The sequence below is a fragment of the Mytilus californianus genome, unplaced genomic scaffold (genome assembly GCF_021869535.1).
Source record: "Mytilus californianus isolate M0D057914Y unplaced genomic scaffold, xbMytCali1.0.p SCAF_7, whole genome shotgun sequence".
Taxonomy (NCBI): Eukaryota; Metazoa; Mollusca; class Bivalvia; order Mytilida; family Mytilidae; genus Mytilus; species Mytilus californianus.
In genome coordinates this window covers 19,182,581-19,205,487 of record NW_026262723.1, presented here as the reverse complement: position 1 = coordinate 19,205,487, position 22,907 = coordinate 19,182,581, and the positions used below count along the sequence as shown (strand labels likewise).

The following is a 22,907-nucleotide window of genomic DNA, read 5'->3' as shown; positions in this document are numbered from 1 at the left end:
TAAAGGAACAAGTTGCCTATAGGTTGCCCAAATTGCTATAATGAATAACATTCACTTCATTTGAACTCTGGTGGATAGTTGTCTCATTTGCAATCATCTAACATCTTATTGTTGAGCCTTCGACTTTAGTCAAAAAACGAGACATATCGATCCTACATTCCGTCGGCGTCGTCGGCAGCGGCGTCCACAAATATTCACTCTGTGGTTAAAGTTTTTGAAATTTTAATAACTTTCTTAAACTATCCTGGATTTCTACCAAACTTGGACAGAAGCTTGTTTATGATCATAAGATAGTATCTAGAAGTAAATTTTGTAAAAAAATAAATCCATTTTTTCCTTATTTTACTTTTAAATGGACTTAGATTTTCTGCCAGGAAACAACACATTCACTCTGTGGTTAAAGTTTTTAAAATTTTAATAACTTTCTTATACTATTTTGGATTTGTACCAAACTTGGACAGAAGCTTGTTTATGATCAAAAGCTAGTATCTAGAAGGAAATTTTGTAAAAAAAATAAATCCTTTTTTTCCGTATTTTTCTTTTAAATGGACTTAGATTTTCTGCCGGGAAACAACATATCCACTCTGTGGTTAAAGTTTTTAAAATTTTAATAACTTTCTTATACTATTTTGGATTTGTACCAAACTTGGACAGAAGCTTGTTTATGATCAAATGCTAGTATCTAGAAGGAAATTTTGTTTTCTTCCAGTTAACATTACATTCAGTCTGCAGTTAAAGTTTTTAAACATTTATTAGATTCATAAACTATCCTGGAATTTTACCAAACTTGGACAGAAGCTTCTCACAATCAAAAGATAGAAGCAAGAGGAATATTTTTATTGATTTACTTCCTCATTTTTGTTGAGCCTGCGATTAACAGAAAAAGTAGGCGAGACACTGGGTTCCGTGGAACCCTTACGAATTTTTTTAATGTAAATAAACCATATCTATATATGACTATTTGTTAACCACTTACAGAGATTTCCCTAGTTTCTTAGTACAAATTGTCTGTTGTCATGGTTTAAGCTACTGATTTTGTGAAGCTCTTGTATACTGCAATGCAATAATGTGCTAAGGACATTGGATAATTGTTTGCTGTATTGAAATGTATGCTCTAAAGTCATGCCTTAATAAAATTGTTTTCATTTTTAAAAAAACAAGCAGGAATTTTGATTTGTTTAGAGGGTGCTCAAAAGGAAAAAAGTTCATTCTGTATTGGGAATTAATTGAAAACAACTTGGAGGACAATTAGATTAAAAAAAAACACTACCGTATTTGGGCATATATTACACACACTTACCCAAGACATATATCTGGCCAAGGGTGTGTGTGTCATATAGTACTAAATGCGCTAAAGGCGTTTTTTTCATATTTGTATCTTTTCAAAGTGCAGATATGGAATCTCACAAGATTTGGGGGATGAAAATGGGGAGCAGATTATAAACAAATGCGGAATACACATGGCAGAATACAGTTCTTTTTTTCTTTTCGTTTTATTATAATATCATTTCAATTTGATTCTTCCAATTAAAAGTGTTGAAAGTGATGTTAAAACACCTACTCAACCAATCAATTTGATTCTGAATGGAACCTTTAAAGTTGGAATATTTTATTTTAATTATCATCAAAATTCAATTATAGAATAATACTTTGTAGTAAGTAAAAAGTCTGTTTACTGAAGCACATTTCGCATGAAGAATCGAAATAGAGTGCATGGTTAATGCTTTTACAACCCTAAATAGTTTCAAAAAAGAAGCTTTCAAATCTTTATAATTCTATTACAATCATTATAACATTGAAATTATGAGTTAAATAAAGATTTTCGGTTGTTTTCCTATCATTGGTGAAATGTTGTCATGGAGAGCAGATGTGCAATCACAGAAGTTGCATTTTATTTGGATATAAACAAAAAATTTGGAATGGCTCCCAATTACAGTATAGTGTGAAATGAGTTTAAACTTTTTTTTAAATTGCATGCATTATTTTTAAATGTATTTTAAAACTTTAGAAAAACGTTTAATTAAAACTACGGTATTGATATTTGTTTTATAAATTATAAGGTATTAACATTTTAGATATATTTCATAAATCAGAAATATAATATTATTTAATCAAAAGTGCATTAATCTGATGATTTAAAAAAATATCATAGTTTGTACATTTATAAAATTGATATTAAATAATAGTTTGAACATGCAATAATTAATTCTTGTTTATTTAGCAGACCAAACAAACAGTCCTTGTTTATTTAATTACATTTTACTTCATAAAATAATGTGGGACAATCAGAACTTTTCATGTGGGACAATCAGAACTCTAAAATTTTAAAAAGTGGGACAATTGGGAATAAACCATAAATACAATCCATTTTGTTCTCTGTGAAGTTTATTTACTGAGACCTTTAAATTTCTTCTAGGAGAAATCAATCAGTCATTTATTAATTTACCTGAGTAAAAAAATTATCTTCTAAAAGATGGAAATACATGTTTTAATTCACAAAACTGCATGTGATGATGTATTTATTCAATATCAATAATATATTTTCAACCTGTTCAAAGTAAACAGTTTTTCAAACATTAAAAAATGATTTCTGACAAAATTTTCAACATTGTTCCTATTTAAATTTGTTTTGTTTTTTGTGATTGACAAATTAAAACTGGAAAATGACATCGTTAAAATTAAGGCCTTCTTGAATGTATTCTATGACTAAAAAAAAAAAAAAAAATGCAAAATTCAATAGGAACAATGCTAAAAATTATGTCAGAAACTTTTTATGATTAAAACAGTGTTTATATCAGACAGATTGAAAATAAATTATTAATAGTGAATAAATACAACATGCAGTTTTGTGAGTTGATCATCTAATTAGAAGATGATTTTTATGCCCCCGCCGTTGCAGTGGGGGCATGAAGTTTATTCTTCTCCGTCTGTACGTACGTACGTCCCAAAATTGGTTTCTGCTCTGTAACTTGAGTTTGCATCTACCAAATGTTATGAAACTTATACACAATGCTTATTATCACAAAACATATACACAATGCTTATTATCACAAAACACAGATCAAGTTTGAATTTTGGTGGCGTCACTTTAACTGTTCTTGAGTTATGCCCCTTTATAAATGAAAAAATTGCAAAATTTTTAGTTTCCGATCTCTAACTTAAGTTTACCTCAACCAAATGTTATGAAACATATACACAATGCTTATTACCACAAAACACAGATCAAGTTTGAATTTTGGTGGCGTCACTTTAACAGTTCTAGAGTATGCCCCTTTATAAATGGAAAAATTGCAAAATTTTTATTTTTATTTATTCAGGTAAATTAATCAATGAGTGATGGATTTCTCTTACAATAAATTAGAAATTTAAAGGTCCCTGAGTGAATAAACTACACAGAGAACAATAGCTATTGTATTTATTCAATGGGACAATAGAGCTAACAAAAGTTTTAAGTGATACTGTGACCTGAAGAGGAGATAACTCTGTGGAAAAGTTTCATTTGGTTCGCAATAGTTCAAGGTCCAGTTATAAATTACTCTGTTTTAGAATATTACTAATTTAGTATTGACTTCCTCAAAGAAACTCTGTTTTGAAGATTGTTAATTCATTTCAATAATATAATGATAAAATTTTTGAATAATATAATGATAAAATGATCATCATACAAATCTAAGGAAGAGATTTTTTTAATAAATTAAAAGGAAAAGGAAATAATCCAAGTCATTTACAAAGTGTCATGATTGAATTGAACACTGAAAACTTGTGAACAACCATGGAATGTGTCACATTGAGAAGCCAGATCTGACCAAGAGTATGATTTCCTTGTTAACAGGCCATTTAGTAATTTACCTGGTTCTTAAGATATCACACAGCTAGTCGTCTTTGGATGTCAAATACAATTTTATCATGCATTTATTTAATTGATGTTGTGTTGTGTTTATATTACAATGACATTGAAGAGTCAGAAATCAGAAATTATTTTCCATTAGGGATGAACTCGATTGTTTTAATTGTTTATGTCTGCAACAGGAAACTTGCTCAATGTAATCAATGCACTTCTATTAAGAAGGCTTGTCATGCATTTAAAAAATCCATAAAGATACAGTATAGTACATTTAACAGTAATTATCAGTAGGTTACAAGAAATATCCATCTCTGATAAACTAAGGATTGTCTTTCAAATTGGTCATATGGCAATTCTAAAAGTGTATCTAAACAGAGACATATATATATATACACATTACTGTTTGTACATCTTAGTTTTGACTATTTCCAGGCCCTGCCCACTAGTTCTCATTACTATTTGTACATCTCAGTTTTGACCATTTCCAGGCCATGCCCACTATTTCACATAACTGTTTGTACATCTTAGTTTAGACCATTTCCAGGCCCTGCCCACTAGTTCTCATAACTGTTTGTACATCTTAGTTTTGGCCATTTCCAGGCCATGCCCACTAGTTCTCATTACTGTTTGTACATCTTAGTTTTGACCAATTCCAGGCCCTGCCCACTAGTTCTCATTACTGTTTGTACATCTTAGTTTTGACCATTTCCAGGCCCTGCCCACTAGTTCTCATTATTATTTGTACATCTTAGTTTTGATCATTTCCAGGCCATGCCCACTAGTTCTCATTACTATTTGTACATGTTAGTTTTGACCATTTCCAGGCCCTGTCCACTAGTTCATGGTGCGACGACCCTTGAATTAATCGGCAATGTTGCTGTCCATCATTATTATTGCCTATAAATATTAGATACACCTTGAGGGCATTAGCCTGAATAGGTGTATCTAATTTACACCAAGATATTATTGTCAATGTAGAATGATAGTTTTCAATACTTTAGGAGGGGGTCTTTCAGTGATTTGATCATATGTTTTTGAAAAACATGATAAATGCAGGGTATCCAATTTCATTTAACCACATCTTGGTGTAAATATGATTAAAAAATTAATGGGATTGACAATGGAAACCAGTATATTTATCTGTTTCTTGTAATTTATAGAAGCTGGTATGAGTATTTTACATACCTGTCAACTGACCCGGATCCTGCAGGTGTGACCCGAGATTTTCACAATTCTGAGGGGTCACCCGGAACACCCGCCGGTTGACCAAATAACCCGGGAATTCGGAAAATAACCCGTTTTCACCCTGATTCCTAAGCCTTCAGACTGATTAGATATAAACTGATTTCTTTAAATACCGGCAAATTCGTAATTCTTCCTGGACAAGATGTTGAACTAGCTTTGTAAACTCAGCTCAAGTGACCCATTTCAGTGCATGGCTTCACTTGACAGCTTTGGTGTCAAACACACCGTTAATTAACACCAATTACCTTAGCTTTAGGTCGTAAATAATTTGTGTATTTCAAAGTTGTTTTAAAAACAATTTGAGTTACTTCCCCTTTTTTGTCAATTCCTAATATACTCCTTAAACTTATGTTTTTTTTGTAAAAAGATTAAATCTAAATGAATTGAATACACAAACATATCAGAATAATACTTTTACTTATTGTTCTACCTTAGAACAATTAAAAAATAAAAATTTTGAAAATTACTTTGTTCATCTATACCTCCTTTAATTGTTTAACTTTATTTTATCATACTCTAATACCAACCTCTTATATGTTCTACTGATTAAAAGCTGCACAAATGTATGCAAAGAAAACACAAATTGGCACATTGTATGTCATGTACTGCATATGAACAGGAATAAAGGCGATGTAGCACAAATCTATCAATGGCCTCCAAGTGCAATGAAATAATAAAATGTACAATTTTAAATTACTTAACCATGTGGACATGTTTTGGAAACTTTGATATAAATTATAAGAAATTCAGCTCTAAAAAGTTTGTACGCGTTATGACCTGAGATTTCATTCTTCTATGCAGGTCATCACCTGCATTTTCATTGTCATAGGTTGACAGGTATGTTTTAGATAGTGTGAAGACTTAAAATAACTGCTTATTAACAAATACTTGTAAACAAATATAAATTATAAAATATGTGTAAAATTCTTGTTTTCATGTAGTGCATGTACTTGAAGATATTTAGCGTTGGTCAAAAGATTAAATTTCACATTAACAAGTAAAGTAAACTAAGTGCTAAATAGATTATAAAATTCTTTTGTGTTTCGTTGTCGTTGGCAAAAATGTTCAGTTGTTTCCATATTTTTTTTTTGCGTTGTTCCTTAGATTTCATTGAAAGGACCTAAGTATTTTCTATTGTGAATAATGTTAAACTTTATACATTATTTTCAAACTTGTAAAAAAGGTATCCACTTAATTTCCATAATAATTTCTATTTTGAAAAAAAAACCCAGATTTTTTGGTATTTCCCAAATAAACCCCAAAAGGACCATTCCCAAAATACCCAGAAAATGTTTTATGATTGTCTTTGCTTACATACACATCATTTGAACTTTGGTGGAAAGTTGTCTCATTGGCAATCATACCAAATCTTCTTATTTCTATATAAATGCTATTAAATCATGTTGAAGTTGATTTTTTACAACTAATTCTCTTCTTTGTCATTACAGCAGTCAACCAGAACAACAGGCATTTGATAAGAACAAATGAAGTAGCTCCGATCATCATTCATAACTGTAGAGAAGAATTTCAGCATGTCTCTGACTTTAAAGAGCCTATTGTGTTTGGGAGTATTGCTGATAATATGCCAGAACATGCCCTTATAAAGGTAGGTTTGTAAAAATTACCTATTCATTCTTCCAGCAGTAGTCAAAATCTTCCAATTTTGAAGCCCTCTTCCGTCCTTCCCATAAGAAATTAAAATCTTTTGCTTAAAAGATTTCAGCCAAAACAATATTGTCAGTCTCCATTTTTTATTATGCCATCGACAACCTTTTCGTAACAGATTTTGTCTGGCCTGCGAAGAAAGTTGCGGAAAGCAAGACATAGGGATTGTTTTCCAGCGACAACAACGTCATCAAAACGATATTAAACTTGACTTTTGATATAATTCTATGTTCTGACATAAACATAAACATCGAAGAGTGCAACATCAGCAAACTAATACCTGCTTAGACTCTTTATTGGTGCAAAATTACGCTGTCAAAAACTTTACTTTTGTTTTTAAAGAAGGATATTTTTTTCTGATTTTTGCATTGGCCATGTGTTCAAGAAGATTTTTCTGGTTAGTTTATATATGAAGAAATTTTTTATCATAAAGCCAGCACATTAAAATTTAAAGTCCAAATGTTTTACATATATATTTATTTAGATACTATAATAGATACGAAACATGATTACAAATGTAAAATCATGCATTTCAAGTTTGACTTTTATAGCTTTAATAAGTAAAATTCAACCGATTTTGGTGTTCAAAGAGCTGCATTTATTCCGAAATCTGTGTTTTTATAAACCCTTCTATGTTTATTTTTCATTGAAACAACCTCATTCTATTTTTGTAGGTCTGTTATCCACTAATGATCACTGATTAGTATATTGTATGATTATAATTATTCAACATGTATATCAAATAAATTACCAATCAAACAATTTCATATAATCAATTAATTCTAAAGACTAATGATTAACTTTAGATATTTCTGATATGAAAACAAATTGCATCAAATTACAGATCAATAAAGTTGTACTTTATTTTATTTGTATGTTTCTATATTATATGAAAGAAAATAACAGCTGTAATGCACATAAATAATAATAAAATATTAGGTAGGAGTTGGTAAATATTCGATAAAAGTTGGTTGATATAAAAATGCCAAGATGTGGTATAATTGCCAATGAGACAACTCTCCACAAGAGAAGAAATGACATAGAAATTAACAACTATAGGTCATTGTACGGCCTTCAACAATGAGCAAAACCCATACTGCATAGTCAGCTTTAAAAGGCCCTGAAATAACAAATGTAAACCAATTCAAACGAGAAAACTATCTACCTGATTTATGTAAAAAAACAACGAAATACAAATATGATATACAGCAACAAACGACAACCACTGAATTTCAGGCCCTGACATGGGACAGGCACATACAGAATGTGGCGGGGGCCCAACCCTCCCCTAACCTGGGACAGCGGTGTTACAGTACAACATATGAACAAACTATAAAAATCAGTTGATTTGGATGGATAGTTGTCTCATTGGCAGGGTATTTATACATACCTACAACAAAAAAGACACTTAAGTACAGATATGAGAGTACCATCTCCACAGTAGACTGGCATGATTGATTTAAAGCATTTTGATTGTAAATTTCCAGTTCCTTAAAAGGTCTCCGGTAGGGTATACATCTTAAGTCACAATGTCAATTTTAAAAATTGTCTCAGATCACCAGGTCACTTTTAAGCAAAATAATAAAACATTAAAATAAAATGGTTTTGAACATTGTTTAAAGGTCCCCACATGTCCTTTTAAATGAGATATTAGGTTGCAAAGTCACTGCCCAACCCATCAAGATTGGAGCTACTTTGAGTACATGTTCTAAAACTCAAGATTACAACTCTCCCAGGCAATGTTTACCTTAGATGGTTTAGACAAACTAATGTCTGGCATACAAAATTATAATCCTGGTATCTATGATGAGTCTATTTATAGTTGTCCTGTTAAATGTCCTTTTGATATTTATGTTCTCAAACATTTGTGGCTTCTTTAGAACTTTTCAAGTTTTGGGCTGAAGCATATCTGATGAATGTTATATCAGAATCTTTTGTCTAGACAATAACCATTATCTTTATATAATATTAATACTCTTATATCATATAAATCTGTATTATTAGCTTTGAAAAAATGACATTTGAACCACGAGCTAGAACTGTATAAGGACTTGTGATTATTTAGAAACAAATGAGTGACTTTTGTACATTAGAAGAAAAAATCATTTTAATCCTAAATTGTAACTTTAACAGATATAGATGTTGATGTTAAATTACATGGAAAAATTTTAAAAGTAAATAACAGCATTAAAGCAGTCTTGCTTGAAGGATATACTATTTAATCAACCTGATGCTGATTTACTTATTTATAATTTCAAAAGTTATTTGGATGATTGTAAAATCTCTTATTGTTGATGATGGATTTTATGTAAGGAAATCATTTATGTTTCTACCAAGCCATACTTCTGGAAGTACAATCTCAAACCCCTCTTTGATGGATAGAAAAGAAAAGTTTCTGATTTCACTGTTTTATGCTTAATATAAATCAGTTTAGCATATAGTCTTTTAAACCTTTGAACAGTTTTACTTAAATTATATTGCAATTATTGGTTATTTGAATAATTTTTGTCATTGGCAGAAATGGTTCCTTTGTATAATTTCACAGATGACTCTGCCATATACTCAGGAGAGAAATATTCTTAAGAAACCTTTACAGCTATAAACTTATTCTCTATGTTCTGATTAATTAAGTTTAAAAGAGTAATTGGAAAATCATGTTAGAAATTAAGTGATATAAATTGTCCATAAAGTGGAATACTTAATAATTTATTGATAACATCATATAACATCATATGATTTGAAACTGTTAGAAAAAAAATAGTCTTAGATCTGTCAAACAAGGAGAAAGCCGTTAAATATAAAATCACATTTATTCCATTGTCTTGATTTGGCATATAACTATGTTTTATTGGTAAGTATTCCTTTGAAAATACTAGACTAACTTGAACCGTTATTGTTTTAAATAATGAATAGAAGCCTTTTACAGCCGACTATAATAATGGTATGGGTTTTTCTCATTGTTGAAGGCAGTACGGTGGCCTATAATTGCATACATCCACTTCATTTGAACTTTGGTGGATAGTTGTCTCATTTTTGGCAATCATACCACATCTCCTTATTTTTATATAGAAGATCTTGTATAAAAATATATATATATGGCCACCAGCTGTAGTTCTTGGTCTCATTCTCAATTTCTTAATTCACATTTGTAAATATCCAAATTTTTGCAAAGTAAAGCAAAATAGTTGAAGTCTTAAAGTAAAACAACAAAATCAATAGGGTGAAAAAAAATCATGATTATTTAGTTATTTTTGTAATTATGCAAGCAAGAACCAAAGTGACAAATCTAGTTCTGTAAGTTTCTTCTGTGAAATAAAGAAAAGGAAGTTTTACTTGTGCTTATTTTCACCACAAACAATGTTGTTAAAGAATTTTAGAAAACGACAATAAAGCTGTTATAATGTTTTTAATCAATAAGCATAGAACATAATTGGTTCATCTCTGTCATATTTGTTTTTCTTATATTGTTTTGTTATAATTAAGGTCATTAGTTTTCTTGTTATACCCCCTTTTTAAAATAGTGGGGGTATACTGTTTTACCTCTGTCTGTCCTTCCGTCAGTCCATCCATCCATCCATCCTTCCTTCAGTCCATCCGTCAGTCCGTCCGTCCCATGAATATTTTCTTCGCATTTTTCGCAGGAACTACTTGACAAGGATTTCTGAAATTTGGTTTCAGGGTTTATATAAGTAAGTTACACGGTGTGATGAGTTTTCAGATTCATCACTCAACAACTTCCTGTTTACCAAACACTTGTATTATTTTACACATGATAGCCAAGTTGAAAATTTTCATCACATTTTTCTCATGAACTATTTGACAAGGATTTCTGAAATTTGGATTCAGGGTTTATATTAGTCAGCTATACCGCGTGATGCGTTTTCAGATTCATCACTCAAAAACTTCCTGTTTACCGAAATATTTCGGCGGGGGTATCATCAGTGAGCAGTAGCTCACAGCTCACAGTTTTACTTGTTTGAATTGTTTCACATTTTCCATGTTTGGCCTTTTATAGCTGACTATATGGTCATGGTTTTTTTTTCACATTGTTGAATGCCGTAAGGTGGCCCATAATAGCCTACTACCATTTCATTTAAACTCTGGTGGATAATTGTGCATTGGCAATTATATCATATCTCCCCATTTTTACATAAAAAAAAACCATTAGCGTTCGGATTCACCACAAAATGTCTTGTTACCAGGTTTTAGAAATGAACATGCTGTTTATTATCAAATGCAATATGCCTTTGAGTAAAACTAAGATAATTTACCAGTAAGAAGAGTTTTAATGGACCTAAATTGGCTATGATTAATGCTAATTCTACTTCCCCTTATTAGGAGCTTCTACAATTCCAAAATCTATTGGTTTCCTGTTCATTCTAGATCTTTTTAGCCTTGGGGATAGTTCTCTTTACATAAGAATTATTAGATGCAATTACACGAGAAATTTATATTTCTCAACATCGCTGTAACGACCTCTGTGACATCTTTCCATTCAGATAACGTGCTGCTCTCATTTCCTTTCGAATAATTCTTATTTCATCTTGCGTTAGACTACAGATACATAATACGTGTGGTATCTTTTAAGAAAGAACAAATTAAAAAACATATATATCATTCTAAGTAAAACAGATGGTAGACAATTAGATTACAGTTCTTAACAGAAATAAGTAGAAAAACAAAGTATACATCAGTGAGACAACATCCTAACCATATATTCACATTTAAAGAGGGAACATATTGAAAACATATCCTTCTATGTAAAACAGATAAGTTTAGACAGTTTCTTCGTATGTTGGTTAATGAAATTTTGAAACGAGATATGTAGGCAATTTAATTACAGTTCTTATAAGAAATACGAAGATAATCGAGGTATACCTCAGTAAGACAACAAACAACCAAACCATATATTCACATTTTAAAATGATAAACAAAATAGGCACATCATGAGTTAGTACTTTGGATAAGTAACTGTTCACAGCTAGAGGATCAGATGTTCTTCTTATGGGACACAATTTTTCGAAATTTAGATCTGACAAATTTACATATAGATAGATTTTATGTAAGTGACTTATGAAATAGAACAGGTATTGTTTTTGTTATGATTTTATGTAAGTGACTTATGAAATAGAACAGGTATTGTTTTTGTTATGATAATAATAAAGAAGTATTATTGTGGTATGATTACCAATACAACAAGTATCCAATGGAGACCAAATAATATAGATGTAATTATCAGCTATAGGCCACCTTACGGCCTTAAACAATGAGTTATTAGTTGGAAACTGCAATGCCACCATACACAGGCACTGCGTCTTCTTTTGTCCACACAATATGGAAAGATCATCTATATAGTTTTGAACACCCCTATACTATATGGGGGAGGCTTTGAATCCAATTGCAGCGAATCCTTTCACCCATAAAGTAGACTCCATAATTTTTGGTGCATGACGATAAATTGTTCATTTTCTTTAACATCTCAATGTTCACAATCGTAATATGACAGCTGTTTTGAGGAAACTTGCGACACGTGAGATGAAATAAAAACTTTTGTCTCCATTTTTTTCCAACCAATAATCAAGGGAAATAATCCAATCATCAAAAATACGGGTGAACTTGGCCAAGGGACAACTCTGACCATGGCAAGACGGACTGCACAACTCAAAATCATGTTGCAAAAAATTAAATGAAAATACTGACCAACCTACCCTATTTTTATGCCCCCGTGACAAAATGTTGAGGGGCATATTAATTTACCCCTGTCCGTCCATCTGTCCTTTCGTCCGTTCATCAGTCCGTCCGTCCGGATTAGGATACATTGTTTGTCTAGCTATCTCCTCCTACAGTTTTGAAGGTACAACTTTAATATTTTGTAGGATGTTCATACACATAAAGAAGGTGTGCATGGCCACAGGATTTTTATTTTTTAAATATTCTGAAATTGACAGGTAGTTAGACTTAGTCATCTTTTCGGTACTTAAGCTGCATAAAGAGATCATGGTTTGTCCGGCTATCTCCTCCTACAGTTTTGGAGGTACAGCTTTAATATTTTGTAGGATGTTCATATACATAATGGAGGAGTGCATGGCCACAGGATTTTGATTTCTTTTAAATATTCTGAAAATGACAGCTAGTTGGACTTAGTCATTTTTTTGGTACGAGCTGCATAAGGAGATCATGGCTTATCCGGCTATCTCCTCCTACAGTTTTGGAGGTACAACTTTAATGTAGGATGTTCATACACATAATGGAGGTGTGCATGGCCACAGAATTTTGATTACTTGTAGCCGACAGTATTCTTGAAAGTTGAAACCTTTTGGCTAGACATTCAGTCCTGCAAGTGTAGCCTTTACCATAAGAATAAAACATAGATCATCATACATAGTGTTAAATTTATAATTTCCTATGGTCAGGCGGGGGCATCATTTGTGTCTTACAGACAGCTTAACAATTTCAAGTTGTATGCCAACATCACTGTTTGTAAAATCTAAAATATGTGGAACTATACTCATGCATATGGCTGAGCATAAAGGGGAGGGGGCATTGACCATATCTAGTTTTTATACGCCCGTCAAATTTTTGACGGGACGTATTGTGGTATACAAATGTCCGTCCGTCTGTCCGTCCGTCTGTCTGTCCGTCTGTCTGTCCGGCGTAAACATGTCTCACCTTAACTTGAGAATGACTTATCCAAATTTCATGAAACTTAATATAGTTGTTTCTTATGATGGTCAAACGATCTGTATACTTTTTGGTGAAAATAAGATTAAAACTTTTTGAGTTACGGGACTTAGTAACTAATACAGGTGTGTGTTTTTTTTCACATGTCGCGCCGTATCTCAAAAACAATTTATGATTATTACTTAAAACTTTACACACTTCTTAGTTATATTAATCTTAAGATCTGTATCCTTTTTGGTGATGATTCAAAATTTTATTTTAGAGATATTGAGTATTTTGTTAAAAAAGGGGGAGGGGTTTTTCACATGTCGCACCGTATCTAAAAAACAGTTTATGATTATTGCTTAAAACTTTACACACTTCTTAGTTATATTAACCTTAAGATCTGTATACTTTTTGGTGATGATTCAAAATTTTATTTTTGAGTTATTGAGTATTTTGTAAAAAAAGGGGGAGGGGTTTTTCACATGTCGCGCCGTATCTCAAAAACGATTTATGATTATTGCTTAAAATTTTACACACTTCTTAGTTATATTAATCTTAAGATCTGTATACTTTTTGGTTTTGATTCAAAATTTTATTTTAGAGATATTGAGTTTTTTGTAAAAAAAAAAAGGGGGTTTTCGCATGTCACGCCGTATGTCAGAAACTTTTTATGCCTATTGCATAAAAATTCACACACAAGACGGCGGGCACTGTTTATTATTTTATGTGGCCTAAACCATGGATGAGAATACATCTTAACAAGTAAGAAAGGTAATTGGCATTATATGTTGAACCACCTTGACTGTTGTATGACTGTCTCTTTGAAAGAAAAATAATCCCTATTTATAACAAAAAATATCCCATTATATCTGTAATACGTTTTGATTAATTTACACGTTTCCAAGCTCATCAACTCTTCATTTGTTAAAATTCATGTGTGATTGACATATTTTTTTAAAGTCTCTCTGTAAGCTGATCAGTAATTTGAAGAAGTCTTACAAATGAAACACCTATTTTGATTTTGTATCAAAATTAACCATGAATAAACATAGTTCTTTGACCCCAACTTGAAGGTCACAAACACACAGAAGTCTTGTTGTGTGATTTGTTGAATAAAAATTAATGGGATAATGCCACCATACACAAGCACTGTGGCTTCTTTTGTCCACACAATATGGAAAGATCATCTATATAGTTTTGAACACCCCCATACTATATGGGGGAGGCTTTGAATCCAATTGCAGTGAAACCTTTCACCCATAAAGTAGACACCATAATTTTAGGTGCATGATGATCAAAAATCATGTTAAATTCTTTCCAAAAATAACGATAAAGGATAATTATTTAAAAATTCTGACAAATCATGATAAAATTTTAACCAATTTGACGCTAATGGTAGCCAAAAATGACCGTTTGACAGTGAAGGGCTTCACAGTGGCGGATCCAGAACTTTTTATAAGGGGGGCCCGCTGACTGACCTAAGGGGGGGCCCGCTCCAGTCATGCTTCAGTGATTCCCTATATAATCAACCAAATTTTTCCCACGAAAAGGGGGGCCCGGGCCCCCAGGGCCCCCATGGATCCACCTATGCATCCTAACCTCTAGTAAGAAGCTCTTTCAGATAGAGGAACTCCTGAAATGAAAGATAACTAAACAAAAAGATGGCCACATTTAATGGATATAATGTTTGGAAATACATTATAGATCTAGAAAAGTATTATAGATTTAGAAATGCATTATAGATTTAGAAATGCATTATAGATTTAGAAATGCATTATAGATCTAGAAATGCATTATAGATCTAGAAATGCATCATAGATCTAGAAATGCAAATGAATCCCCCAAGATTTTTTATGTTATGATGTCACATTATGTCATAATCTGTGTCTGTTTCATGAAATCTATTAAAACTGCTGAATTTATGCAGTTTTCTATCCATATTTCCTTTATGGAAGATTGCACCTAACAAAGAAACAACAAAATAATTTTAGAGAGGCTTTTTGTATAGCTGTTTACATAATTTCGCCAAATGTAAAATTGTTTTTTTGAATTGTGCACATTCTTTTCCAATTAAAAATAATCTTGCAATTTGATGTATAACAAGGAAAATCAAGATTTTTTTTACAGTATATACAAATTTTGCCAAGGTTTGTTGCCATCATTGGTACATTGTTTAATGTTAAATTAATTTTTATTTTACTTAGTAAAGGTAAGAGCAAATTTAAGAACATCTATGTTAACTTTCTAATTTGTACTTATAATTTGGTCAAATAATTGCCTGATTGTCCCTACTCTTTTTGCGAAATTTCAGATACATAATCAACAATTTGTCACTCATGAATTGGGAAAAAAGGAGATGGTATATTAATTCATAACACAAAGTTCCTTCACACACTTGACAAAAACCAAACACAAAATTATTAAGTAGAAGCTGCGCAGTCAACTATATTCACCATATAAGGCCAAAAAAAATATATGTCCGTTTACGGTTAACAGACCAACCCTATTTTGAGCTCCGACCCTAACCCATTTTATTTCCTTCGTAAAGAGAAAAATTAACTGAACTTACATCAAAAGCGAAGTTAAGAGTTGCTGATAAATTTGATTAATTGCCTGATGACATCCCAATTTTCACAAATGTGAATATGACAGCTGTTTAAGACATGAGATGAAATAAAAACTTTGTCCCCATTTTTTTCCAACCAATAACCAAGGGAAATAATCCAATCATTAAAAGTATGGGTGAACTTGGCCAAGGGACAACTTGGACCATGGCAAGACAGAATTCACTTATTTAAAATCATGCCACAAAAAATAAAATGGAAATACCAACTTACCTACCCTTTTTAGCTCACCTGGCCCGAAGGGCCAAGTGAGCTTTTCTCAACACTTGGCGTCCGTCGTCCGTCATCGTCGTCGTCCTGCGTCGTTAGCTTTTTACAAAAATCTTCTCCTCTGAAACCACTTGGCCAAATTTAACCAAACTTGGTTAACTGATGACCCTGCCAACCAACCAAGATGGCCGCCATGGCTAAAAATAGAACATAGGGGTAAAATGTAGATTTTGGCTTATATCTCTGAAACCAAAGCATTTAGAGTAAATCTGACAAGGGTAAAACTGATTATCAGGTCAAGATCTATTTGCCCTGAAATTTTGAGACAAATCTGACAACCTGTTGTTGGGTTGCTGCCCCTGAATTGGTGATTTTAAGGAAATTTTGCAGTTTTTTGTTATTATCTTAGATATCATTATAATATCTAATATCTAATACTATTAATTATGATTTTAACCTTATTTTACATGATTTCCAAAGCATCAGTAAATACAAGTGAGCGACACAGGCTCTTGAGAGCCTCTAGTTTTTAATAGTGTAACCTTAAACATACATATTTTTTATGTGGCCTAAACCATGCATGACAATATATCTTAACAAGTAAGAAAGGTAATTGGCATTAGATGTTCACCTTGACTGTTGTATGACTGTCTCTTTGAAAGAAAAATAATCCCTATTCATAACAAAAAATATCCCATTATATCTGTAATACTTTTGATTAATTTTCACATTTCCAAACTTATCAACTCCTCATTTGTTAAAATTCATGTGTGATTGGCATCTTTTTTATATTAGTCTCTCTGAAAGCTGATCAGTAATTTGAAGAAGTCTTACAAATGAAACACCTATTTTAATTTGGTATTGAATTAACCATGAATAAACATAGTTCTTTAATGACCCCAACTAAGGTGACAAACAGAAGTCTTGTTGTGTAATTTGTTGATTAAAAATTAGTGGGATAATGCATGCAGATAAACATCCTAGAAAATATGAACGGAACTGGACAAAAGATGTTCACCTTGTATAGAAATTATGAAACTCAAACCCAATTATTCCATGATTGTTGCTTAATTGTCGTTTTTTAAATGATAAATGAACCCTTAATCTAAATATTTAAATTAGTTTCCATTATATCTGTATAAATTGTAATTTTCCATAATAATTTTCACATTTTCAAACTGATCAGCTCTTCTTTTCTTAGTTGAAATTCATTAGTGGTTGACAGTTTTTTTGCCATGGCGTTGTCAGTTTGTATTCGACTTATGAGTTAGAATGTCCCTTTAGTAGCACCCACCTCTCTATTTCAACAGGCTCTCTGATAGGTTATTTAAGTAATTTGACAAAGTCTTGCAAATTAAACACCTTTTTATACGACCGCAAAAAATCTTTTGGGATCGTATAATGGTTACGTCGTTGTCTGATGACACATTGGTTTCCGGACAATAACTTTAGTTAAAGTGAATGGATCTCTATGAAATTTTTTAAGAAGGTTCAATTCCACAAAAGGAAGGTTGGGATTGATTTTGGGGATGATGGTCCCAACCGTTTAGGAATTAGGGGCCCAAAAGGGGTCCAAAACAAGCATTTTTCTAGTTTCAGGATAATAACTTATGTATAAGTATTTCGATTGCTCTGAAATTATACGACAATATTTAATACCACAAGCAGATGGTTGGGAATTATTTTTAGGGGTTATGGGGCCAACAGTTTAGGAATTAAGGGCCAAAAAGGGGCCAAAAACAAGCATTTTTCTAGTTTCCAGACAATAACTTTGTGTTTCAGTGTATGGATCTCTCTGAAATTGTACTACAAGGTTCCATACTACAAAGTAAAGGCTGGATTGAGTTTTGGGGTTATTGCTCTGAGGGGGGTTTCAAAAAGTTGGGGGGGGGGGAATTTTTTTTTCCAATTATTTAGAGGATTCATATTTTTTTTTCAAAATTTTTGAAAAGTTTCAAGAAGAAATCTTCAATTGCACAGTATTGCACAATAGATTTGTAAGATCTTTGACCACATTTATTTTGTGTCAGAAATCTATATTATGTCAAAAATTTGATCACAATCCAAATTCAGACAGTATCAAGCTTGAATATTGTGTCCAAATTTGTACCAACTGTTCAGGGTTGGACCTCTGCGGTCGTATCAGGCTGCGCTCAGTGAAGCATTTTATTTAATTTAATATAAAAATAAACAGTGAATAAACAATATAAGTTCACCTACACTTGTCAAAAAAGAGTTGTAATCAAGGTTTCTTTACAAACACATAATTATTAATAGAGTGTCACTCTCCTTGCATGAGGCCTTTTGTCACATTATGTAAAGTGATCTCACATGGGAAATATGAAATTACATTCAGACAAATGTGGTGATGGATATCAGATATCATAAGACTATTCTGATGCAGTCGAGTTGATATCTGATGTCATAAAACTATTCTGATGCAGTAGAGTTGTTATACTCCTGTAGGGATTAATTGTCACTCAGTAATAGATAACTAAGGTATAATTTCCCTGACTGTTGGATACAGATAGTAGAGAGGGATTAAGGAGCAATTGAATCAATGGTTTCTCTTTTTAAAGAATATACTGCATGTTTAACATTCTTTAGCCCATTTTTGTTGAGCCTTCAACTTTTGTCGAAAAAGCGAGACATAGTGATCCTACATTCCGTCGTCGTTGTCGGCGGCGGCGTCCACAAATATTCACTCTGTGGTTAAAGTTTTTAAAATTTTAATAACATAAACTATCCTGGATTTGTACCAAACTTGTACAAAAGCTTGTTTATGATCAAAAGCTAGTATCTAGAAGGAAATTTTGTTAAAATTTTGTACCTGTATTTTGGTATTTTACTTATAAATGGACTCAAGCTTCTTACAATCAAAAGATAGTATCGAGAGGAATATTTTTATTAATTTTTTTCCTCATTTTTGTTGAGCCTGCGATTAACAGCAAAAGTAGGCGAGACACCGCGTTCCGCAGAACCCTTACGAATTTTTAAGACAGCACCCTTGTTCTTTTCAAAGGGGGGATGTTTAATTAGAAAATATCTTTTCTCTTTGTGTTTATATTTGATGTACAAGTGTTAAGGTTGCTGTCTTCTTTGTTTTCACAATTGTTTTGTACATTGCATTTAAAACATGGGCCTTGTTAAAAACAAAATGAATGTACTGATGTTAGCATCTGCGGTGCACCTATATCATTTTTATACAAGTTAAATGGAATATAGAGCATAAAAAATTACTGAGATTGTCACAACATTTCAATACCACACCAGTGACCCATGTCAAAAACAAAATGGATGTTATTGATTAAAACAGACTAGGTAATTATTGGATAAGGAAATACAGATATGTTACAGGAAACAATAAATTGTCTGCTGAATAGCTGTCATCCTGTCTGAATGAATTCAGAAAATAACTATTATAGTTTCACTGCCTACTCAGTGCTGTAAAGTTTATACCAGTAGAGGTTTTAATAGAAAATTTCCAAATGTTGCTTTCATGTATCTGCCAATAGAAAAGAAAGGATATGGGATAATCTATCCATGACGCAAAATCAACAAAAAGCAAAGGAACAGGAATGCTTTTATTGCTGTTCTTCATCTGAATGTCACACTTATGACCAATTCTGTAAATTCAATAATCATGTGAATGCTATTGTCCCAAACATTTTTCATGGTACATGTACAAGATTTCATTTAAGAGGACATTTAGAATTGTACAAAGTTATTTTCTATGAGGTATTTCTGAAATTCTGAATTTACCTTTTGGTTTCATAAATTAATGTAAGTGGGCCATATAGGGGGTACTGTGAATTAATTTATTTTTGTGGGTACCACATTTCATGGAATAAAAATATTGTATTCTCGTGGATATTTGATTTTGTGGTTTTGCATACAAGCTTATAGAAAATTTGTAAATGAAAGGTAAAAATTAATGAAGTGCTTGAGTTCTTAACTTAGTATTTCAATTAGGAATATACCTAAATTGATAATACTGATCAGCCTATAATAATAACATTTGTTTAGTAATTACAATTAGCCAGCCACACAGATACTTGTTTTATTAATATGATCAATATTTTTTTTATACATTAACCCTATGATCCACAGTGCAATACATTACTGACCCTGATATCTAAAAAAATAATCAATTGTTAATGAAGTTATCAAGTTATAATTATTCATGTCTTTTTTAGCTAAGAGAAAAATCAGAATAAATTTGAGAGCATGAATATATAGGCGATAGAAATCAATTTCCAATTAAAATTGCAAAGTCATTAGTAACAAGTTTACAAGGCCGTACAGTGACCTATAGTTGTTTTAAACTTCTATGTCATTTGGTCTCTGGTGGAGAGTTGTCTCATTGGCAATAATACCACATCTTCTTATTTTATATTTATTATAAATAACAATTACATTAACAGTGAGTACCAATTTTTCTGCCCCAGATGCACATTTTGACCATTAATGTCTCTTCAGTGATGCTCCAGTACACAATATTTGAAAATCCAAAACTTATTTAAAAACAAAGAAGAGCTTATAAACCGAAAAAGGGCAAAAAGTACGGCCAAATGTGGGCAAGTCATTTCTCTATTTTATATTTTGTTATTTTAACTTTCTTTTGCAAAGAAGGAGTGGCATTATAATATTGATAAAATGTAAAGTGTTACTTAAACAAATACGCTATGAGAGTGAAAATGCAGAAGATCGAACGGATGGTGAGACTAACGAGATGTTTTCAGTATGTAAGTAATGGTATGGGAATTGAACCAATCAATCAATATATATAACAGGGTGACTGACATAGAGAAGCAACTTGTAATAGTACAGGCCTTTCAGTTGATTAATATTGCTATATAACATAAACTTTGTGATAACCAGTCTCCTATTAATTGATCAAAATGGTTTTGTAATTGAATTGGAATACATCTAGTGAAAATATATCGTGATGTAACATGATTATTTTGTTCTTCATTAACCATTTATCTTATATTAAAAAAATTATTATCTTTAGCATGCAAATTTGAGTAGGTTCAAGATGACATTAAAACTTTGCTCCAATAGCCAGGCTTCCTCATTCCACATATCAGACATAATCTGAAATTGATGTCAAGTCTTGTGGTGTGATAGTCTGACAATAGACTATTTTCATATTACTGACTTCTGACTCTGAGGACATAATTGACTGTTTTATGTTTTCTATACATCACAAAATCGGAAAACAGTAAATTTTTTCTCCAAATCACACCGATTGTAAGTTTCAGTTTCTCTTACTTGATTGAGTACACTATAGATTGTCTATTACCACAGAGTGTGTAACCTGTCAAAATATATACTCTGGAGTCAAAAGTCAGTTATATGAAATTAAGTCTAGTATAGTACAAGATAATTTAATTGTATGCATGATATTCCTCATTGAAAGTTTGTTGGGTCCTTATCCAATATGGTATATATAATTTAACAACCAAATGGCATTATACAAATCAAAATATTAAGCAATTGTGTAGCTTCAGAGGAGTTTGGCTCCTTAAAACATGTAGCCTCTAAATTAAGTATTGTAAATTATTTATAATGAATAGCTACAAATCACATGTGTGTTTTCATTCTAGCTGATTTAGTTTTAACTTTACTGGTGCCTTTCGACATGAAGAATTGGATGAAGAATGCACTGTTATTTTGTTGTAATTGCTCAACAAGAAGTTATATATGATGAGTGTTATTCCCTGTTTTCAGCAATTTAGTATAATTGTGTAAAGAATAATTGCATTTGTTCCTTATATAGTATTAATATTATATAATAACATATTTTTTACCTGACTAATAGCCATTTGACAAAGAAAATTGGATGAAAATATTAGTTCTCCCTTCTATAAATTATCTCTCCTGATGATGAGGTGATATTTACGTAGTATGTAATTGCATAACGAGAGGATTGTTTATGCAAAAGCTTCTATGGTTCACCATTGATATTGGTAAACTTGCAGACAAAAAGTGCATTTTAGCTAATGAAATTTTCATTTGATAAATTTCATTTTTTTTGGCTCAATTTGGGTGTAAATGTCAACACTTGTAAATTCAAATTCTTATTCATGCAAGCCTTCAAATTAAACCAATTCTTGAAAGGAACAAATGACTTTTAAAACATGATTCAGGATTTATATTTATGTTCAAAGTTGATGAATCAATAGTTGCATTCTGAACTGAATTTGAAATAATTACATTATTAAATACAGTGTTCAAATTTAAAGGCTTGCATGAATAAGAATTTGAATTTACAAGTACTTGGTAATGGAACGAGTGAGTTCAGTAAAGGGCCCTTTTTGGCCCCAAATATTTAATCCATTGTTTCTAGAAAAACTGTATTTCTAGTTGATGAAAAGACATATAAGAAAGGGTCCTGTCAAATAGACCAGCTTTTCTTATTAGGTGGTGACATTTACACCACAATTGAGCCAAAAATTTGTGACTTTGGTGAAAGTTGACTATTTGTTTTGGATTTCTATCAAATTTAGGCCTAGGAATATAGAGCACTGAGGGTTTAACAAACTAAATATTCAAATTAGATTAGTAAATTATATGCCCCGACATCACCGGATGGGGCATTAGGTGTTACCCTTGTCCGTACATACGTACGTCATAAAATTGGTTTCCGT

General features: G+C 31.7%; 1 protein-coding gene across 1 annotated transcript in view; it reads left to right on the top strand.

The window, feature by feature from the left end:
- Window positions 1–22,907, top strand: part of LOC127709905 (paladin-like) — a 130,883-nt gene that overhangs the window by 53,248 nt on the left and 54,728 nt on the right. Inside the window, exon 2 of the mRNA XM_052215600.1 lies at window positions 6,538–6,695. Within this exon, the coding sequence (XP_052071560.1) occupies window positions 6,538–6,695 (158 nt within the window). The remainder of the gene's footprint in view (window positions 1–6,537; window positions 6,696–22,907) is intronic.